This window comes from Acanthopagrus latus, chromosome 17, assembly GCF_904848185.1.
Source record: "Acanthopagrus latus isolate v.2019 chromosome 17, fAcaLat1.1, whole genome shotgun sequence".
Taxonomy (NCBI): Eukaryota; Metazoa; Chordata; class Actinopteri; order Spariformes; family Sparidae; genus Acanthopagrus; species Acanthopagrus latus.
In genome coordinates, this window is record NC_051055.1 from 2,748,685 (window position 1) to 2,771,834 (window position 23,150).

Below are 23,150 nucleotides of genomic sequence, written 5' to 3' on the forward strand. Positions count from 1 at the left end.
GATCAGTTGTCTCAGTCGATTTGTCTGCTTTTCTTAATTACTGTAACCTTGGTGTTGAAAGCGGATCATCAAAGTAAGACTTACGAGTGTGGTGTTGTTGGATTTGTAGGAGTGGCGTGCCCCCCAGTGGCCATCATCTGCCATTCACGCTTGGTTCATCACACTTAAGTACAGTTTTACACAATCACACACAGTACAACACGTCCCTAGCTCCTAAACGAGTCGGAGAAAAAAAAATGATACATTTAAATATAAAATATGAAAATATAAAATAATGTAGAAAGTACATCAATTGTAATATAAATGCATTAATTAAGTAAAAATGAGTGATGGAAGAATTAAAGTAGTATCAGTAATTAATGCGTGCCAGTGAAGTTCCAATGTGATGGCATCCATCTTAAATAATAGGTCGTTTATCTGTCATTATGAAAACCTTCCTTTTTTTTTTTTTTTATAGTTGACAGTATTTTATGGAAGGGGTGATAAACTTCAAGTAGAATAAATTAAAATGATATCTCTGTTGTATGTAGTATTTACAAGTATGACCAGCTCATCATGCAGAGTAAAATAGGGGGATGTTGTTCATTCACTTTCCAGCATCGCCTCACAAATTAGATTACACTAACCAACGACCTGAAATTAACACTGAACAGACTCAGCACTCCACTGTACCATCTTCTGCTGCAGAAAGATAGATCAATAGAGAAGTTTTTTATTGTACATATAATATTTTTTTAATATTTTTTTTTTATTGTGGGCTGCTGTGTATTCTGAATGTGAATTTACACAATACATTCTCACATCAGCTCAGGTCATGGTTTGCCAGTGATTTATTTACAGACAGTCTCTGCTGCCACCAAGTGGTCTGTTGAGCACCTTTAAAATTAAAAAAAGATCATTATAATCATTCTTTTTGTGTCAGTTTTGCAATTTCACCTCTGACAAAGATTGTCACAACCAAAAAACTCACACATAATCTCACCTAAAGGGTAACTCCACCAATTTCACACATTAAGGTGTGGTCAGACATGAATGCACTTATTTCTAAAGGTGAGGGCTCTCAGTCCACAGTGTCTAGTCGTGACTCTTCTTCTCTCAAATACCAGACAGGGAGGACTCGTGGTTAATAACTTAAGCTGACGTCAACATAAGAACTTTTACTATGAATATAAAGTCGTATCTATGGAAGCCGAGAACGGCCATGGCCATTTTTTAAGCGCTGTTATCTCATGATGAGGACTTATCGTCGTTATCTCGATATGACAAAGGTTGTTTTCTCATGATAACAAATGAATTCAATTCGTTATCTCCATATAACAAAAATAGTTTTCTCATGATAACGAATTGATTGATAATGTGTTTGTCTTGTGTATATATGTCTATGACAGCTACAGCCAGTGGCTACGGAAGCCGTTCATGGCAACTCTTGTAAATCTTGAAATCAAGAATCAAGAAAACAATCTTTGTTATATCGAGATAACAAAATAAATCTATTCATTATCATGAGAAAATAACCTTTGTTATATAGAGATAACGACATAGTAAGTCGTTATCTCAATATAACAATGCATAAAAAAGAAGAAAAATCCATGGCCTTTCTCGGCCTCCGTACATTTAATATTATGGAACACATTATTAATTAATTTGTTATAGCGAGAAAACAATCTTTGTTATATGGAGATATCAAATCTAATTAATTAATTATCATGAGAAATCAACTATTGTTATATCAAGATAACCAGATAATAAGTTGTCATCACAAGATAACAGTGCATAAAAAGAAAAAAAAACATGGTTGTTCTCAGCTTCCATACATATCAGTATCAGAACTATGCATAAGAATATGAGGATGCAGTTGTCTTTTTTGAAGTAGAGGGCTCACAGTGGGTGCCCCTCATTCCCTCCCTGTAAAAGACAAATGGAACGAACAGTCAGTAACTCCAGAAATCAAATACAGAGGAACTATTGAATGATATAAAACATCTAATATTAAATCTATATTTACCATTTGAAACGAGAGGGTTCACATGCAGCATGCTGTCTCCTGTGCTCATCTTTTGTCTTGTCTCAGTCTGGACTTGTTTCTTCCTGTTTCCTGGTTTCTAATAGAAAATAAAAAAGACACATAATAGTTCATAAACAACTTCATCAACCAGCAGAATGATTTCAGTGTATGATAATTCTGATTATGAATTTGAATGCATTTATATTTCTCTTTTTGTATAAGATGGTCTGCACTGCATCCTGTCTCCTCCTTTTGTCTCATCTCAGCTTATCCTCTGTCTCTCTAAAAGACAGGCAGATAGGGAGAAACAGTTGATAACTTCAGCTATAGGACACACAGAAGAGCTGCTGGTAATTATTCTAATGATATCATCAAATAAATGTGTATTACCTTTAGAAAGAAGTGGGCTCACAGTGCATGTTGTCTTGTCCCATCTTCTCCCAGCAGTCAAATACAAATGGAAGACAAGTAGAAACAAAGGCAAAAACTTCAGCAATCAAAGAGCTATTGATTAATGGATGATAACATCACAGACATGAGATAGTTTCTTGTCTCGTCTGGTCTGTCTCTGGTCTTGTTTCTACCTCCAAAAGACAAACAAGCAGTGTTTGGGAGTCTTAAACTACATGCGGTTGAACCACATAGCTTAACTACAATTTGCTGTAACTTGCTGGTAGTTAAACTACATTCATATTTTGTGCTGCGTCAAGTGATTCAACTACTTTTTGGGTCATTTTTTGTAGTTTAACTACTCAATTTACAAGCTGCAATTTTGACCAATAACATGAAATATTTTTTTTATTTAAAAAAGACCTATACATTCTAAATTTCATTTTATTTTTCTTTGAAAAAAGGCATGAAACATGTCGTGACATGCCAAGCCAACACTGCCTCTGATTGGCTTGCCCTGGCAGCACTCAAATGCTTCACAGAGTGGGCAGGTCTTTGTGCCAAGGAAGCAAGGGCGTAACATCGCTTTGAAAAGTGTGGGGGGGGACACACACAAAAAAGTGGGGGTCTGATTTGAATACCATTTTATACATTTCCACATGCTTTTAATCATATTCCCAGCTACTTAAAAGCAACACATTATCATGAAAATGGCTATCATGCTTAGTCATAGGTGTGACTGGCTAAGGACAACTAAGAAAGATATTCGCCTCACATGTCCAAAATTCTTAGAACATACAGTGTTTCCCCTAGATTGTTCTGGTAACTTAGCAACATAGGGAGGTCTGGTGGCATGCACACCCGGAAGAAAATTTTGAAAAATAACCCTTTAACTGGTGACTGCTGGTGAGATTAAGAAAAATAACAAAACCCTTTTTTTTCTTTTTTCTTTTTTACCATTATTTTCTTTATTATTATAGATTTGTATGTGAACAATCTGTTTCAGAAGTCAGTGGGTCACCTGACATGGAAGTTACTGAGAAAAAAATCATAATTTCTGCATATAAATATTCATATAAAATACAATAAGCACAATAAAAAAGAGCTGTGTCTCACTGTCCAGTTTACTAATACAATCTAGTGCTGGTTTGGAGTCACTGGGCTAAATGACATGGAAGATATTGAAAAAAAACTGCAATTATTTTTGTATTAATATATTTATACTAAGTTATTATCTAAATCAGCCTCAGTGATTCTGTGCGAGCAGAGCTTAGATCGGGTCCAAAAAATCAAGCCCGACCCGAGCCCGGCCCGAACTACAGAAATAATGCAACAAGTGCCGCACTTAATGCAATCGACTAAACCGACACAGGTTGTCGCTGCCCACGCGTTACTCTAATCTGACCACTGTTTTCAGTAACGAGTAATCTAACGCGTTAATATGTCCAAACCAGTGATCACTGTGCGTTTCTATTATTTTTGTCACTCTTTCCTTAGTAAAAATATATATATTTTTGCGTTCTTCTTGCGTGCTCTTTTCAGCACGATGATGACTCTCACTCTTACAAGTCACGAGTAACACGTTATTTTGAATTAAACACTAAACACAAATGCTTGATCAAGAGCTCGACCGGCCGAGGATAGTGGCCTGTTGCAGCCTTTGAATGCAGCATCATTAGACAAACTGTAGGGACTCACAGCAGGAGTGGGTCCACTTGATTACTAACCTGGATTGAAAGTGGTACATGTCCCCTGCAAAGTAGTTTCCCCAACACTGAACATCAGTAATGAGGCAAAACTGTTGGTCAATATAGGAATTCTGATGATAAAATCATGTGCATTTGCCTTTTGAAAGAAATTGAGAGTGCACGCTGTCTCATTTCATAGTCTTGAGAAAGTCTGTTCTTCTGAAGTTTCACCATGTCAGACACACAGGCTCCAAAATTCACTCCTCTGTATGCTGCAACCATGATCAACAAACTATACAGGTGTACAGTCTTCATGAGGAGCAGAAGGCCCCAGTACAAGATGCTGCCAGGGTCCTGACCGGCTGTGTCAGATGCAAAATCCAACCCTGGGTACCAAAAACAAAAACAGTGGCCAGCATGAGGGTCAAAGGCAGTCACTGTCTGAGTTGATTAGTTTTGTGTTAAGGTGCTGAGTGAACTACATCACCTTATCAACACGTGTCATCAACACCAACATGGAGCCCACTGGGCTCAGACCTCAGAAAAGGTGATGAAAAAGATGAACATCACAAAGAATCTGCTCGTATTGACAGCAGCAGTTCTGTGAAGGAGAGTTGGTGCTGGTTCAGTTCTGTGAGCTGCTAATATACGGGAGCAGCTCTACAATGTTACAGGTTCTATGAGCGTTCAAGGAGACAACATTGCTAACAATACTGCTGGCTGAGTAGTCCTTCTTATGACGTATTTTCAGAATCTGATATTTGATGACAAACTTTATTGACTTAAAACATTAAGTTTTAAATTGACAAACATAAAACGTGTGAGTCATGACACAGTATAAACAGTATCACAATTCGTCTTTCTTCAGTCACCAGAAAACATTTCTTTCCCGAAATAAGGTCCCATGAGGTACACCGGAAGGGGCGGGACTTCAGCTCGATTTAGATGACATTACCCCGACGACGACATGCAAAAACAATGACCCTGTCCATTCGTCCCTATGAAACTACACCACCCACACTGCATAGCGTTTAAACGTCATCACAACAGGAAGTATCAGAGGCTGGGCGGTCTGGGAAGTAACGTTGTTGGTGTATGAGCAGAGCACTGTAGTAGGAAAAACTGAGACCTGAATCAGAGGAAAGATTCCCCGTCTGCCAGCGCCCATGGACGACGCCCAGGGCCAACACAGCCCCATTAGGAACGCATAAACCCGACGGCTGAGGCTTTGTTCCGTCGGTGTATCGCGGTGGATCGTTCACCTATGATGGAACGGGCGATGGAGCAGCTTAACGTACAGCTCAGCCGGCTGACCCGTTCCCTCCGCCGGGCCAGGACCGTGGAACTCCCGGAAGGTAACGACACGGGATGTGCAGGCGTTAGCTAAAGTCAGCGGCGTAAACAGTTGTGTTCACGTGCGAATACAGTCACAGTAAGGTGTGACGTGTGTGTGTGTGTGTGTGTGTGTGTGTGTGTGTGTGTGTGTGTGTGTGTGTGTGTGTGTGTGTGTGTGTGTGTGTGTTTGTATCTGTGTCTATGTGAGTCTCTATGTATCTGTGTGTGTCCCTGTATCTATCTGTGTCTCTGTGTGTGTCTCTGTATCTGTGTCTCTGTGTGTGTGTCCGTATCTGTGTCTCTCTGTAGTTGTGTCTCTGTGTGTGTGTGTCCGTATCTGTGTCTCTCTGTAGCTGTGTCTCTGTGTGTCTCTCTGTATCTGTGTCTTTCTGTAGCTGTGCCTCTGTGTGTGTCTCTGTATCTGTGTCTTTCTGTAGCTGTGTCTCTGTGTGTCTCTCTGTATCTGTGTCTCTGTGTGTCTCTATGTATCTGTGTCTGTCTGTGTCTCTCTGTGTGTCTCTGTATCTGTGTCTCTCTGTAGCTGTGTTTCTGTGTGTCTCTCTGTAGCTGTGTCTCTGTGTGTCTCTCTGTATCTGTGTCTCTGTGTGTCTCTCTGTATCTGTGTCTGTCTGTGTCTCTCTGTGTGTCTCTGTATCTGTGTCTCTCTGTAGCTGTGTTTCTGTGTGTCTCTCTGTATCTGTGTCTCTGTGTGTCTCTGTATCCGTGTCTCTGTGTGTGTCTCTGTATCTGTGTCTCTCTGTAGCTGTGTCTCTGTGTGTCTCTCTGTATCTGTGTCTCTCTGTAGCTGTGTCTCTGTGTGTCTCTCTGTATCTGTGTCTATCTGTGTCTCTGGGTGTGTGTCATTGTCTGCATCTCTGTCTCTCTCTGTATCTCTCCATATATCTCTGTCTATATCTCTGTGTGTGTCTCTGTGTCTTTGTCTGTGTCTCTGTGCCTGTCTCTCTGTATCTCTGTCTCTGTCAGCCCCACAGACATACTACTCTATAGGCTGTATTCTGTGGTGTGTCTGACATGAGTTAAAATGCACCATGTGTATGTATTGAGTCTGTGACTCAGCTCTGACAGCCTAGCATACAGGAGCAGGCTGTCAGAGGGAGGTCCAGTGTTCTCCTGTTTACACAGCAGCAAATGATCCAAATGCAAAACATTTTCGGTACATTTTTATTTGTGCAATTTGAATTCTCAAAACTGTACTGACAGAGGTCAGCTCTTGAATCTCTGTAGTGCTTCTACACACCACTGTGTTTACAACACATTCACACACACACACACACACACACACACTCATACACTGATGGCAGCGGCTGCCATGCAAGGTGCAAACTGCCCATCAGATGCAGTCTGGAGTTCAGTATAAGTCTGTGGAATATATTCCTCTGTGTATTTGAAACTTTAGCTTTTGCTACAGAGGCAGAAAAGGTAAAATAGATCTCAGAGCACCCTCTTTGGATCACCAGTCAGGTCACTGGACACAGAGCTCAGAGCTTTTAACAGTGTGTGTCCACTGTGGCTGTTACAATATTAGATTGTTACTACACAATTATTGTGACCAAAAATTGTGATGATAAAGAAATGATCACAATATCTATATAAAAACAAAATACCATCAGTCAAATTCATCTTTAATTTTATATTTTGTGTTTTTGTTTCTTTTTGGCTAATGAGAAGGTTTAGGGGGATGTGTGTGTCTGTATCCAATCCATGTGAGAATTTAACACATGCAGCATGCACTTGCCATGCAGGGAAACATCAATAAATGGGCTACCCTATAAATTATTTTTTTCCCCAAACAGTATGCTTAAGAATATAGCATGCCAGAAATAAACATATCTATACTAGACAACATGGAATGATTGTTCATGAAGAATCCTCTGAAGCCATTATAATGTCTCAACTGCTCCCTGAAGACTAAAGTGAAAAACAGTTTGGCAGTAAGCAAACTGAAAATGAGGCTACATGTTAATGGATTAAAAAATAAATGGTTAACCATCACTTTTAGAGGACCAAGTTATTTTTGGAACGATAATACACTCATACTCTATATTGTTAGTTTACAAATAGGAACTGCAGTATAGAAAGTAGGGAAGTGCCAATATGTTTTTTGTTTTTTTTTCCCAGGGCTGATACAACAACCGATACATATTCAGGAAAAATAAATGAATAACCAGAATGAATGTAATTCATAATAAATTACTCAAGTACTGCACCTAAATACATTTTTTGTGGTACTATTTGATAAGTTAAATTACTAGTTACTTTGCAGATTCAGATTATTCAGTGTTGATGAGCTATTACTTGTGACATGTGATTAACCAGACAGTGCTGGGGCCAGGACATTAGGTGGTTGCATTAAAAATGATTGAATCATTAATACAGTAGGTTTTCAAAGTGGTTTTCAATCAATTTTCTTTTAACTATTTGATTTACTAACCGATGGGGTCAGCTCTAAAGTACAATAGGAGGTTAAATGTGAAAATTAGTCAAAAAGTACACTTCCAAGCTTTTTCTTGCACTTCAAGAGAAAGCAGATAACATAATGTCTGTTTCTCTCTTCACAGACAATGAGACAGCAGTGTACACACTCATGCCTATGGTCATGGCGGACCAGCACAGGTAAGCATTAAACTGTACTCTACAACAAGCGTAGTGTATTAATGTTGGCACATTATGATCTCAGTGCCTGAGGTAGAAACCATGTTCTGTGGCATGTTTACCTGCTATTGCCAGTAGTTACCAATCTGAGCATATTTTAATGTCTACTGCACAGTTGCCCCTGTAAGTGAATGGTGAATGTATAGTTGTTGTCTTGAAAAGAAGATATACTCTATTTGTTCCACCCTGTCTCTAAAAGGTCAGTGTCAGAGTTGCTGCTCAACTCCAAGTTCGATGTGAACTACGCTTTTGGACGGGTGAAGAGGAGTCTGCTGCACATTGCTGCCAAGTAAGATGTTGTTCTTATGTACATGTAAGCACTGAACTCTGCCAGGAATCTCCCTCCTGTTAAGTATATCTAAAAGAATTGTAACAAGGACATTAGGAGTAGGTGGGAATGTCTCTGTGAGGTTTAGCCTTGTATATCAGTAGTGTTTGCCAGCCATCAAAATTGAGCACTTGCCCACTCAGGTTGGTTCCAACGTTGAACTGTTGTCAAGGTCAAGATACAGATGAGCTTCTCGAAGACACTTTCTGTGCAGCAATTCTTGAGTATAACAAAAATACTGTTACAATAGGTGTCTGAGTGGCTGGTCCCAGACAATCATGCAGGTGAAGAGGCTGAATTTGGAGATCCTTGGCTGGTGTGGTGACACGTGGTCTGGGGTTGTGAGCCCGGCTGGATTCACGGCCAAATTTTGAGAAACCACATTGGAGATGCTTAGTTGTTAAATGAACATCAAATTAACAGACAACAGCTCTTTCGTAACAATTGTAACGATGTAAAGATTTTGCTTTTTACAGATTTTGCTTTTTTGGGACCCAGCTGTCAGGGGGGTGGATTATCATGGCAAAGGAGAAGTGCTCAATAACTCAGATTGTAACAAATTAGCATTTAATAAAATCTGCAAGAAATAGTTATTTTGCATACACAGAAAAAGTCTTTAAATCAGTGTCAATGGGAGCAAAATCAAATGTGTTGTATTTAAGTTTTTGTCGAGTGAATATAGATATATCATTAGGAAATTGTTGAATTCCCAAATATTATTAGCATCATCATCAAAAAGTATTAGTTGGACTATAAATCAAAGTGGATAGGCAGAGGGCGGGGCCCTGTTTGTGTTGATCATGTGGTTTCCAAGTGTCACATCAATGCAGGATCTGGCAATATCTGATCCATTTCTCTGCAGCTACAAAATCTACAGGCAATAAAGTTATTCAGTTGATAGAGGGATGGGCAGATATAGATCTCTATCCTCCTGATGATATTGTAGTCAATCCATCATTACATTATCACTCCACATAAATCAGTATCTTAGTACCCAGTAGACGTACTAAGTATCAGCATAGGCCTGGGTGATATGGCTGACAGGTCTATTAGGAAAGTGAGGTTTCATATTGGTCGATATTGACAATTATTGATCATTTTTAATGACCTGTCCCATATTTAAAGACCAGGTGAAAAATGGACATATTTATCTTAATAATTATGTTAACACAACAAGAAAAAGAAACTCAAATAAAATTACATAAGTAAAAATACTGCCATGACGTGACCTGCTCTTTTTTAATTCTCAGTTTCCTCTCTGTCAACACTAATTTTCTCACTGTGGTGTTAATGGATTGTGCTTGCATTTGAAAAATGCGTGCAAGTTTGACACTTTCTGCCGAGCAAGCTAATTGGCTAACTTCCTGTGGCTCTTTGCAAAGGAAGTTATGGTCAAGCCATGTTAAATACTCCTCCTCCTCTTCTTCATTGGTTTTACCTGCAGACTAAAAACTACACCCCTATCCACTATATTGGAGTACATGTTATTCAGTGATGGGTTGACTAGCGTTGATAATGTGCGGGCCGACACAATAAATGAATGTGTGGGGAAACACTGAAGTAAAGAGCTGATGCCAGACCTGAGCATATGTATGGGATATATTGCATGTAGAGCTGGTGTGCACTGCGCTGGGATCCTCACTACACACTCTTCTGTTGTTGTCACACGATGGTGCAACTGAACTATACACCTGATAATGATTAGCTGTTTGCGTGTCACTTGAAATACCTTTGGATTTAATAGACATTTAATCAAACCATTTTGCTATTGATGACATGTCTATCGCCAATACATATTGCTGTCATTTGATCACCCAGGGATGAGACGACATGTTTTAGGGTTGGGATGATAAAAATTTTTTGAAACCACTTAATACCGGATGGACTGGTAGTACTGAATTTCACCACTAGCTGTCACACGTGACTGAGCAGGTCATGCACAATGACAGCCAACGAATGACAGCAGGCCTACAGTCCATCATGTAAACTGTGACACTTTTATATTTCTATTTCTCACAGCAAAAACACAACTACATTTTTATTATTCAAAAGTTTAACATCAAAAAAATGTATATGCTCAGAAATGCTAGAGGGACTTTCGTTTTTTTACATTTTAGGCATCAAACTGACAACTGGCATTTCATGCAAGTTGTAGGAACGACAAATAATAACTTGACTTGTAGTTGATCAATTGGAATCAGAAATGGCTTATATGAAAGGCAAAGGGCTCTAGAATATTCATATTATACCAGAATTAAGTCATGCATCATGTTCATTGAGTTTTATCATTTGATTAGGACAGAAAGGTCAGATTTTGCTTGGACGAAGGTCTTGTCGCATACAAAAATCATGTACGGTACAAATTGTACTTTATTTTGAATACACAAACATGCTACAATAACATCAGAACATAAAGTCGTGGCGCCTTGGGAAAAATAATAAATATCATGTATGAGTCCCATGAGCTTGGAGGACTGCATCCATTTGTCTGGGCAATGACTCAGATAACTTATCGATGAAGTCATCTGGAATGGCAAAGAAAGCAGGCTTGCAGGACTTCCAGTGTTCATCATGACTCTTTGGTTTCATCTTCCAAGCCTCCTGCTTCATCTTACCCCAGACATGCTCAATAATGTTCATGTCTGGTGACTGGACTGGCCAATCCTGGAGCACCTTGACCTTCCTTACTTTCAGGAACTTTGATGTGGAGGCTGAAGTATGAGAAGGAGCTCCATCCTGCCCCCCCCCCAAGTAGACTTGGTCTTCAGGCTCTTGATGATCAGCACTTTGGTCTGTGGTTGAATCTTTGTCATGTTGTCAGAAGTCAGGTTGCACTTCACGTGAAGGTCTGGTGTGCTGGGGTTCTTTTTATACACACCTGGGAATGTGTTAATTACGGACGTTATCACAGGTGGAGCTCTAATCTGTGATTGGTTGAATCGAAACAAGACATTTGTCCAAGCAAAAACTGAAAAAACTTATTATTTGTTGTTCTTACAACTTGGATAAGCCACAAGACTTTTGTCAGGGATTGTACTTAACTGAACACGCGATTAGTTATTGGCTGGACATATTTCCAATGAAAACTGTCCCCACTGAGGTGGATGGATTGTCCTTGGTAAGAGGGACACTGTTTCTAATCAGAGATGTAGCTGATGGATTCTTCAAATGTCATTGTTTAGTGCTACATACAAAAAGAGGGAATTGAGGAAGTTCAGGAAGTTTTAAGGCTGTTTCTTTGTTATTGACACATCTGTCACATATTGAGCAGAGGTGGTGCACCAAATATCTCTGTGTTCTGTTTACAGCTGTGGCTCAGTGGAATGTCTGGTTCTGCTGCTGAAGAGAGGTGCCAACCCAAATTACCAGGACATCTCAGGCTGTACTCCTCTGCATCTCGCTGCTAGGAATGGGTATGTTTCGTTATTAGCTGATACTTCTTATTGGGTTCTGCTCTGACCACACTGCTATAACTTAAAGGTCAATAATGGAAAAACAAAACGTGTTTACATTCCATGTTACTAACTTCTGGTCTTTATGCAGATTCACTTGTACCAGTTTATTACAGAATAATCCTGAACTTCTTTAAAATGGTTTGCCTGTAAGTTAAAGGTGCACTCTGGAGCTTTGGAGAACAAATTTAATGTCAAATGTTTTATATTTACAGTATTAATAAGGTAATGATACAAAATCAGAAATATCTGTCTTTTCAATAAGTACATTAAAAAAATCAGTTCTCAGAGGAAAATAAGGTTCCTCAACACAGTTTGAAGCTAGAAAGGTGGCAGGGTCCGCCACAAAAAATGTAATACAGTCTAAATTGTGTTGTTATGAAAACAAAGAGAGTTTGCTTATTTAGTTTGTGGAACGAAAAGTAGCTCATCAAACTGTTGTTTAGTGTGAATACATCAAATCGCTGCTTTTTAGACTTGTTGTAGTTACTTGTATCCAATGGACCTTCAAGATAGTCATGGTTGTCAGGGTTAGAGTTGTAAAATGGCATGAAACTGACTGACTGTGTGTGATGATACTGATAATACACTCTCCACTGTTCCCTCAGACAGAAAAAGTGCATGGGCAAACTATTGGAATATAATGCTGATGTCAACATCTGCAATAATGAGGGACTGACTGCTGTGAGTAGAATGGAATCCTCTGGCTTTGCTTCATGTTGAACTGAATGTTTCAAAGACATTGTAATCAAGTATTACCAGTGTGACGGGTGCTTAAAAAACTCCTGCAGTCAGGATAGTGACTGTCCATGTGAACCTCTGGTGCAGATTCATTGGCTGGCAGTGAATGGGCGGACGGAGCTTCTCCATGATCTGGTTCAGCATGTGACCAATGTGGATGTGGAGGATGCCATGGGCCAGACAGCTCTACATGTAGCCTGTCAGAATGGACACAAAACTGTAAGCAAATTCTGAATAATGTCTTTCATTGAAATATAACGACTGTGCCTGCCTGGCCACTTTTTTACAGCACCTTAGATAGTAAAATTGTTAATTAGCACCTGCTGCTCACCAAATCCACACTGTTGAATTTAAGAATTTATTTCCACCACCAACCACCCACAAGTCATGCCGTTTCCCTTATTAATAGACTTCCTTTTTTACACAGACAAGCAGAGAGGAGACATACCTTCATTTGCCGCCCTGCCTAGACATTTGTGCTATGCAATGTCCGTGTCTGGACCTTTCACACTTTTTTATCGATGAAACTGCTACACAGCCTTGTAATGATGCGGCCTTGTGGTTGAGTTGCCTACTGTGACCACAGCGTTAGCCAGAGGGTGGAGCTACTGTCCGAGCCTGACCCTCTTACAGAAATCCTCATTTTTGAACCTTTTATCCTCTTGTGTGTTCACAGACGGTGTTGTGTCTTCTGGACAGTGGCGCTGACATCAACAGGCCAAATGTTTCTGGAGCAACGCCTCTTTACTTTGCCTGCAGGTGATAACATCAGATATGTCGGTGTAATGTTGGTGATTCGGTGTGGTCTCACCTCACCTTTTTCACACTTATTCATGGGTAGAGATGCACTTATGCATGGACATTTCCAAAACTGCGAGACTCAATATTAGAAATATCTAATGGTCTTGTGTTATTCTGTAGCCATGGCCAAAGGGACACAGCACAGATCCTGCTCTCTCGAGGTGCCAAATACCTCGCTGATAAGAATGGAATCACTCCTCTGGATCTCTGTGTGCAGGTGAGTTTGTCACCAATTCTTCAATGTTCATATACGTGTTGTGTTACTCAGTTTATGATGAGCTCCTGCGGTCACTGTCCCCCCTGTGTGTGTTCAGGGTGGATATGGGGAAACCTGTGAGATCCTCATCCAGCATCACGGCAGACTGTTCCAGACCCTTATCCAGATGACACAGAACGATGATATCAAAGAGAGCATGGTATCATCAGTTACTCTGTACAATCACTGATAAACTTTGTGTGTCGACTTTCATTGAACTGTGCGTGTTTGTAGCTCAGGCAGGTTCTGGAGCACGTCTCTCAGCAGAGCGACAGTCATTACCAGAGGATCTTGACTAGCCTTGCTGAAGTGGCTACCACCAATGGACACAAGCTTCTCAGGTACACATTTCATATTCATATTTGATGTGTAGCTGTGGCTAAGTGGGTTGTCCAGTAATTAGAAGGTCGCTGGTTTATTCCCTGGCTGTACTGAACCCCAAACTGCTTCTAATGAGCAGGTCGGCACCTTGCATGGCAGCCACTGGCATCAGTGTATGAATGTTTGTGCGTGTGTGTGTTATGGGTGAACGTCACATGCTTTGATTCAGTCAGTAGAACAGAAAAAAGCTGTACAAATGCAAGTCCATTAACCATTTTATTTGCTCTCTTTCTTCTAAGAAGAGAGCTGAAAAGGTTTGAGTAGGTGATGACGACTTGCACTGTCAGTCATTGAGGACATACAATGCCATCTGCCTCGTCACATTTTTAAGGGAACAAAAGGGCGTGGGCATTACAGCTGTTTAAAGAGATGATGCTGCTACAGCACCCCCTATTGGCCAAATGCCACCAAAGATGTTGTAGTCACTCAGATACTCATCTCTATACAGGGCCACTGAATTTGGTCGAATTAGCACACTGTGTTCTAAGAGGATATTATATTTTTTGTAATATATTTAGTGTTTGTGAGATAAAGGCAGTTGAACTGTGAATTAAACCTAATGTTTGAAGTGACTGAGAGAAGGATCTTATCAGAATGAAACATGTTTGTAGATCGGGAAAAGCTGTATGCATTCTTGTCATCTTTTAGCTCTACTGAGTGCTGCTTTCAGTATGGTTCAATCTCACAACTTTTGGATCTAAAAGGGCCTCAAGACAAGAGAATTAAATATGAGCAGACCACACATCTTTAAAGTTGAGTTGATGTGTGCTAGAATGAGGAATATTTGTCAGTTTAAAATGCTTCAAAATGTTGGCGATAAAAAATATCACACACAAATCTTCTAGTTGATGTTACATATTTTGGGAAGAGATACACCAATTGTCTTGGGCTTTCTTTCTAAGAACTTTTATTAATAAATATATATATTTTTTAATTAAATAACTCTCTCATTTCTCCAAAACGGCACCAGGCTACAGATCCAGGAACAAATCTCAAAATAAAGTGCTTCATTACCGGTCAGAGGTTTTTGTACAAATAACATTCAACTGAAAATGTATTGCTGAATACTCCACTTTATCTAACATATCTAATCATATTTTATTTTCCAATAAGAAAACAGGTACAACAGATCAGACCAGAACAGCACACATCGAGTAAAGTCCCTGTCTCTGCTCTAAACTCACAAACAGTTCGGCTGAAAGTGACAGCAAAATGTTTTCAGTATTCTCACACTGAGCTGAAATAAAACAAGTGCACATTAATTAGGTAAATAACATTAGGGCTGTAACGACACACATACCAAAACCGAAATTGCCACACTCAGATCCACGAACCTGTTTCGCGGTGTGAGAAGGCAGAATTGCGACACAACTTCCAGTCCAGATCCAGCCCTATGAGCTACAAGTAGCCCCCTTTCACACAGAGATGCAGCATTAACACCACAGCCATGGTTCACCAAGTCTCAGCCATTTGTCTTTCACACAGAGTGAAGCACCACTGGAGTAAAGACAAACCGCTGTGTAGTTCACACAGAAAGCTGCACTGCAGCTCCTAAAGAGACGTGACGGTACACGTCCTGATGATGACACGTGTGTGTTTTCAATGTGTTTCCCCAGTGTCCCCCTGTCAATATAAACCCGTGGATAGTTTATAATCATATGGATGCTGTCTTAATGTATCGTGATTGAGATCTTGACTCACCAAACATCCTGGAAAGTGACAAAATAAAGTTTTTCGTTCTAAATTACATAATTACATAATCGCCATCAGTAAACAGCCTCCGACCCTGTCGAGTGACTCTGTCACTCTTTTTCGGGGGGAAAGTTCACTGAAGTCACGGTCAGGAGGGCTGACAGTCGTAGTGATTTATTTTCATCACAGTTAAAGTTTTTTCCGGTGACAGACGCTGTTTTTCGGGCAGAAATGTGACGAGGAGTCAGTAGGACAGGCGGGAGGACAGACGCTTCTCCATGTACAGCTGTACGATCGACATACATGCAGCTGGCTCATCCATTCACACTGGTTCAGTTTGCCAATACTTCGACTCTGATACTATCAGACAAGTATCATATACAGAAGTTATTGAAATGTTACATAAATAAAATGTTAAATCAATTTAAAAAAAAAAAAAAAAAGGTTTGTATTGAACCATGGGTCAAAAATCTTGATTCAAACAGAATCATGAGTTTGGTGTATCGTTACAGCCCTAAATAACATATAATGTTATGTTTCTTTCTCTCAGTTCAGGCTGGCAGCTACATTGGGTGGTATGTGTATATGTGCAAATTTGACCAGCACAGAACTGAATATATCCAACACTGGTCAGCCAGTCTACATTCATGGCTGATCATGTTGAAAATCAGCCAATTCTGTTGATCCAACACTAAGCAAACCAGAAAGTGGTCTGCATTCAGTACAAGTACAGCAATACTGAAGGGAGTTGTTTTACTACTTTAGATATTGCTGAGATGATGTCTATGTTAGACACAGTGTGACAGTCAGCATCTCACAGCAAAGATAAACCCTCAGAGGAAAATAGAGAACCAAAGATGTTTTAAGATGTTTTGACAAAATCCCTATTCTTTGTTTTATACAGCTGCTTCTCTGCTTCACTGACCGCACGTGAAAACAATCACAAATAGCAAACATAATATCGTCCCTCCCTACTAGGCATCTATCTTATCTGTGTCAGAGTGTTTCATTTTATTTAGTTGGGCGACAATTTAGTTGTTTGTCCCGCTGTCCCTCCCCAGCCTGTCCAGCAGTTATGAAGCTCAGATGAAGAGCCTGCTGAGAATCGTTCGTATCTTCTGCCATGTGTTCCGTCTGGGGCCTTCGTCACCCAACAACGGCAATGACATGGGCTACAATGGCAACAAGACGCCTCGCAGCCAGGTCTTTAAGGTAAGTAGAATGTGTACAATATATACAGTATACAGTACACTGTGTTCTGTGCTATCAAGTGTGAGAAAATTCAGATCAAAATTGTTTTTTCAATTCAAAACACACCATCCTTTTTTAAAAATCATGATTTGGTTAATGCTTAATTGTGGGATGTTTGATCAGAAAAAAACAGGAAAGCCAAAAAAAAAATATCTGCTCTTTGTGTATATATATACTTTTTTTTCTTTTTTTCTGATAATTAAAAAAAAAAAAAAAAAATTCATTAGGTCCAAGATCATAACACAGCACAAACCAACATGGTATTTCATACTAGTGCAGTGTCCCGTTTAAAACATGCTGTTGGGCACAGATTATCTGGTAATGTGAGGGGTTTACAGATCCAGTTTTAAGCCTCCTGAACTGCTCACAGACTCATCGGATGATGACATCGGTACTCTCTGAGCCGGACCACAACAAACAAAGAGAGAGGCATCCCCATGTAACGGTAAACATTCTTGCCCTTGAGGCAAACTTTAGAAAGTATACTACTGTTGACAGATACTCAAAATCTCAACTCCAGTTCTCGCTGAAGAACAGAAAAGCCTTTTCGACAGCATCTCTCCACTGATACAGACTTGTCTAACATTCTGCTTTTGCTTTTTTCTCACTGTTATTTGTTTTGTCTGCTCCCACATGAGGTCACATGAAAGTGCTTTAGCCATGCCCCTGCTGCTTTACAGAGCAGCGATCCCATTTTATTCAAAACTTGAAGGGTTCTCGAGATATTTGATGGAAGTACATTCATACAGACAGAGAGACAGCCAGGGATTTTTTTTGCTTTATTGCTAGTTACATCTCAAAGCTATGGCAATAGACAACACTTAACATGTAACCACCCAGTCAGCCATGTTTTCCAGGACAGATGAGTAATCAGCAACTACAGGTGACGACAACTGAGGAGTAAAACAATAGAATGACATGGTTTCTGCAGAAAAGGAAAGTATAATTACAACTTTAGAATCAGTAAAATGTCCTTTTTCCTTCTCCCTCATTAAACATTTTAAATTTTATAATGAAACAAGATGTCTGGACTCCTACTGGCATCCATTCTCAGTGTTTGTGCATGGGAGTCTTCAGGTTTCCACATCACACTTATGATCAGTAGAGAATAATGACAAATATATTGTTATGGAGCACATAACCAACAATAATAGAGATATTAGTTCATTTAGAAACTGTCTAATATATCCACCAGAGAGCACTTACAAGATTTATTTTGCATTGTAAAATGTCTCATTCACAATATATCTCAGTTAAGAATGTAAAGAAACCCTCCTTATAAAATATTAACTGTTTTAAAGTCCTTCATTACACTGTCTGTGAATGAGTACAAATGCAGAGTGGACTGTTCATGCCCTCTCTAAATTTTACCTCATCTCCAGCTCCAGCAGCAGGCCTATCCATTGCACATAAAGTGCTGCTGTGTGATTTGTTTAACATCTACATACAAGTCGTGGCCCTCATGTCAGGGATCCAGTGAGGTTGCAATGATGAAAATGGGATCAGAGTCTTTTAGAGCAAAGTGTTGTTTTAAGACCATGGTCTGTGTCAGCCTGCACTTGAAGGACATTTCAGGGTCATCACTCAAGTGATTACGTCAGCAAATGTCACTGGAATGTCTTGCAAATCAAAGGCATTCTCAGAGACAGTGTATTATTCCTACACAGGTGACTCTTTCTTTCTCTTTTATTTGAGAACAAACCACATGTGCTCATAGCACATCATGGAGTAAGTCATGGATGTGGTGGAGGGCTGGACAGCTCATGTACCCAGCACAAAATTGTGGAGACACAACAGATTATATAACTTGGCAATCAACATTAGGGATAAAAAGCAGATAAACCAGAAACACGTATTTTTTTTACTTTGGACCCTTTAAAGAGAAACTTGTGTGCTGGTATATTCCATAAGTCAGATATCATTAGGACTCAGTTCTTCTTTGAAATGACTCTTGCAATCCCAGATAAGATGAAAAAGTTGCTAAAGCCTTGAATGAAGCTTTGTAAACCTCAGACCCCAAAGGTCAACATCCTTCATCCCCACTAATGTCTTCACTTTTTTCTTCTCTTTGATCCCCTGCCCTCCTGTCGGTCTGGCTGCAGCCGTTGGAGCTGTTGTGGCACTCACTCGATGAGTGGCTGGTGCTCATCTCCACGGAGCTGGACAGAAACAAGAAGAACCCATCTTCCTCTTCCTCCAGCAGCGAGATAGCCTCTCTGCTTCTCAAACAGCGGGAGGTCGACCAATCCAGCTCTACTCCAAAGCTCCCCTCTCTGCTGGACCCACAGATTGTCATGGAAACTGAGGTGTATGCGGATGGGGAGGATGTTATTTCCATGACAGCCAATCGTCTCAGCGCCGTGATCCAGGGCTTCTACATGTGCTGCTCCTGTCAGATGCCACAAGGGTCTGTGCTCAGCCTTCATCTGTTTACTACCACCACTACCACTGCACTAAAACATTGCTTGCATTAAGAGTGCAATCTGCAGTGCAATTTGATGTCAGTGCTCTGCCCACAACTTACATTCAACTCTCTTTGTTTGAACCCTTCTCCAGGTAGATAATTATACTCAGTTAGGTCATTAAAGATGCCTAAACAACAGCCAAGAGAGGACTGTTATTGACGTTCTCGCTGAATGAGCTGTTTTTGTTTCTGTTTTTGCTGCTCCAGTCCTTTATCATTTTGGCTACATGATGCCTGATCATTTTCAGTGTGGAGATCAAAATTCAGTTGAGTGATCTGATGATAAAACAGAAGCAGTTGATGAGAGTTTCCTGTCTCACGCCATCTTCCCTGTTCTTCACCCCCCTCTCTTTCCTCATTCAGAATGACGTCTCCTCGCTTCATCGAGTTTGTCTGCAAGCATGACGAGGTGCTCAAGTGTTTTGTAACCAGGTGAGTCAATGTGGCCCTGTGCCATACTTCAGCCTCCTCACCCAGATACTGAGTATTGATCGAGCAACTTAATTCCTCTTCATTTATTTCCACTCTGCTGTCTTTGTTCTTTCACCGCCTCCTGTTAATTTCTTTCTCTGCCTCCTCTTTTTCAGGAATCCAAAGATCATCTTTAACCACTTTCACTTCCTCCTGGAGTGTCCGGAGCTGATGTCACGGTTCATGCATATTATTAAGGGCCAGGTAAAACACAATTTATTATTGTGCGAAATATTTTAAAGGATTTTATATGGGAGCAGAAGTTTAAGAGCTAAATTCAGTCAACCCCAAAATGTGTTCTGTTCCTTATTGACTTATAGTAAAAGTCACTTAATTCAAACTTAATATGAATAAAATATAATTCAGCTACACAGTCTTGATTTGTCTTTCCACAATCACCTCTGGTTTGGTGGAAATAAATCTTCAATTAACAGAGTAAGATATTAATATATTCTCTACACACCATTTTCAACTGCTGCTGATGCTTGACTCTCCCTTTCTTCCTGCCTCTCCTGTCTTAGGAGTCATAGTCCTGATAGGAGCTCTTGTTAATCACCTCCTGACTGTATCCCCTGTCAAACCAGTCTCTGAGGCTGTGTTCAGCCCCAGTCTAGTGTCCAGCTAGATAGCTACAGCAGAGAGTATAGTTGGCAGCAGTCAGCTGTTATGCTGCCCCCCATAGCTTTGGGACTACCTTCAAATTCTGGCCATTACACCTTTTAAAGGGTCTCAAAGTGTACCCTGTCAAACTAATCAAGAGTCAGTGTTGATGGTCGTTGCATTTCCCAGTTCCCCTCCCTCTGTTACATTTTTCACATTTGCACTTACTTGCTGCCTCTTAATGTAACCCAACCTACTTCAATTCTACTTTGTAGCTCATGTAAATACTGTAGATATCTTTAGTTTAGTTTGTCTATTATATTCTATATAACTTGTTTGAAATTGAATTGAAATTGAATTGTACCTTCTAAAGTAAGTCATGATTTGGTATCCCCAAAATACGAACATATCTCCCATCTACCTACACTGCTTCATTTGTTTCTCAAGTAAACTGCACTGTGGCTCGGAAAGTGTTTACCTCATTCTTCATTTTCTTTGACAACTAGCTCTGAGTCTTTATGTTTTTATCTTCAGGGACTTCATGGAAAGTGACTTTGAAAGTCCCCTGTCTTCACTTCAGCATCATTTAACAGTGTTACAACCATGGCGATAACACTTGTCTTAAGTTCCATTTATACGGCTTCATAAATTTTAAGTGCTGCTCCGAGTTGTGTGCTGTTCACTCACTCTTCAGTATTCCTATTTGAGCTGCAGCATTCGAGCCTCGTTACCCATGGATTATGGCTCGCCTGGGAGTAGGCCCTTGTTTTAATTACAGACTTTAACCTGTGAATTTGATTTCATCTGCTGATTCCTCTCTCGGTACGCCCCGCAGCCCCAGGGGGAAAAGCCTTTCTTTCCCTTCCACACTCATCCTTCACTCTACCTCCAACGCTTACAGAACAAAGGCATATATTATGCAAATAGACCCCAGCCTCATCTCTGTATTACAGACAAGTATTTTAGCACTGAAAGCTCTCGGAGCCATCAGTTGAGACTGAAAAATCCACATTCTGAGAGTTAAAAGCACAGTGAAGTGGTAATTAGTCCAGGAAAGTGCTGTGCAGTGTGGGATGAAGTCTTGTTTTTCTCCTCAGCCCTTCAAGGATCGCTGTGAGTGGTTCTATGAGCATCTGCTGGCTGGCCAGCCAGACTCAGACATGGTTCATCGGCCGGTCAATGAGAACGACATCCTGCTCATCCACAGAGGTAAAATCCGCCTTCACCACCATAAACTTCTAATGTTGTAATCTAATGGAAAAAGAAATGATTATACCAAAGTTGAATTACTAATGAAATTCCCACTCCAATATAATTTTGCCTCTCCTTTGTTGGCTAATGCAGATAGTCTTAGTTTTTGTGCTAAGTGTTGGTACAGTGTGAGCATGTATTATTTTGGCATTGCTTTAAAAAACTGTGATCACCATAAAAAGTGACCGGAAAAGGTTGGTCGAATAATAAAGTCATGAGTTTTAGGGATTATAATACTATGAGACATATCATTTTACATTGTCCCTGTGGCACTATTTTTTTTAAGTGAACTACCAGGGATGCACACTCACATGTTGGCTAACATAGTAAACCACTGACACCTCTGGTGTGCCAACACAGTGGTCTGTGGATGTGGAAATGAATAAGGGGCCTGCATTTTTAATACGCTGGTCATGTTAGTGTAAAACAGCATTGCAGGCCTTAGAGTTTTGATCCTTCACATCTCAATCCTTATTGACCTCTGGTTGATCTTGCGACCACAGCTCGTAGCAGCCACCTCTACAATGTAAGCTTTGAACATGGCCCGTTCAGATTCCATGTACCCAGCCTCCCCTGGGATGAGTGTGAAGTACTTCCAGAGGCGAGAGTTGTAGACCCAATGGACCAGAGCCTCCACCAGGCCTGCTCAGTTCCTCCTCACTCCCCGTTTTGGTTAACCAGGTCCCTCTGGCAGTCTCCCCTGCCATCTGATCGAACTCACCACCAGGTGATGATCAGTTGACAGCTCTGCTCTTCTCTTCACCGGATTGTCAAAGACATACAGCTGCAGATCTGGTGATACGACCACAAAGGCAACCATCAACCTTGGTTGGCCTGGTAGCTAGGGCTCTTATGGACCAACAAGTCTAAAAACAAAGCACCACTCAGTTGTGGATCAACAGGTCACTCCTCCCAATCACCTAGGCTGTGCCTCTCACTTTGGACAACTCCGGAAAAGGTGCAGCCCCTCTCCAAGAGTTTGGTTTTAGAACAAGCGCTGTGTGTGGAGGTGAGTCCAACTGTATGTAGTTGGTCTGTTGTTTTAGGCCGAGCCCCATGGGCTAAGGCCCAGCCACCAGCCATTCAACAGCAAGCTACCCTCCCGGGTTTGGCTCCAGGAGGAGGTCCCGGTTAGGGTTAGGGTTAGTTCCTGTTTGCGAAAATGATTTCCAGCAAACCTACTGCAGATTATTTTTGTGAGTGATGGGAACCAACAGCAAAAGTAAAGATGCTCCTAGGTGCATACTTATGTGATTAGATAAAACTGTAAATTTCTACAGGGTATAGATTTTTTCCCTGTAACCAAGGTGGCAATACATTGCCAGCTTTTAAATGGAATTGTTTTGTCTACAAAAGAAAGAACAGAAAGTG

At 40.4% G+C, this 23,150-nt stretch overlaps 1 protein-coding gene and 1 long non-coding RNA gene across 4 annotated transcripts in view; one reads left to right on the plus strand and one right to left on the minus strand.

The window, feature by feature from the left end:
- Positions 1 to 7: 7 nt before the first annotated feature.
- On the minus strand, positions 8 to 2,984 carry LOC119005558. Of its 2 annotated transcripts, XR_005070538.1 has the most exons (5): positions 2,396 to 2,984; positions 2,006 to 2,287; positions 983 to 1,905; positions 802 to 876; positions 8 to 213 (listed from the first exon to the last, which is right to left on the minus strand). It is a non-coding gene; the product is annotated as an uncharacterized LOC119005558 (long non-coding RNA). The 2 variants fall into 2 exon arrangements; XR_005070539.1 differs by lacking the exon at positions 802 to 876.
- Positions 2,985 to 5,026: 2,042 nt separating this feature from the next.
- hace1 (HECT domain and ankyrin repeat containing E3 ubiquitin protein ligase 1) overlaps positions 5,027 to 23,150 on the plus strand; it is a 30,954-nt gene continuing 12,830 nt past the window's right edge. The window contains exons 1-16 of one of the 2 annotated variants that reach the window (XM_037073300.1): positions 5,027 to 5,438; positions 7,998 to 8,052; positions 8,291 to 8,380; positions 11,728 to 11,832; positions 12,480 to 12,555; positions 12,700 to 12,831; positions 13,289 to 13,371; positions 13,534 to 13,630; positions 13,728 to 13,829; positions 13,904 to 14,010; positions 16,804 to 16,954; positions 17,364 to 17,438; positions 19,096 to 19,400; positions 19,821 to 19,889; positions 20,045 to 20,132; positions 21,626 to 21,737. In XM_037073300.1, coding sequence (XP_036929195.1) covers positions 5,348 to 5,438; positions 7,998 to 8,052; positions 8,291 to 8,380; positions 11,728 to 11,832; positions 12,480 to 12,555; positions 12,700 to 12,831; positions 13,289 to 13,371; positions 13,534 to 13,630; positions 13,728 to 13,829; positions 13,904 to 14,010; positions 16,804 to 16,954; positions 17,364 to 17,438; positions 19,096 to 19,400; positions 19,821 to 19,889; positions 20,045 to 20,132; positions 21,626 to 21,737 — 1,738 coding nt within the window. In that variant the 5' untranslated portion in view covers positions 5,027 to 5,347. The remainder of the gene's footprint in view (positions 5,439 to 7,997; positions 8,053 to 8,290; positions 8,381 to 11,727; positions 11,833 to 12,479; positions 12,556 to 12,699; positions 12,832 to 13,288; positions 13,372 to 13,533; positions 13,631 to 13,727; positions 13,830 to 13,903; positions 14,011 to 16,803; positions 16,955 to 17,363; positions 17,439 to 19,095; positions 19,401 to 19,820; positions 19,890 to 20,044; positions 20,133 to 21,625; positions 21,738 to 23,150) is intronic. The other variant, XM_037073301.1, reaches the window with a different exon arrangement.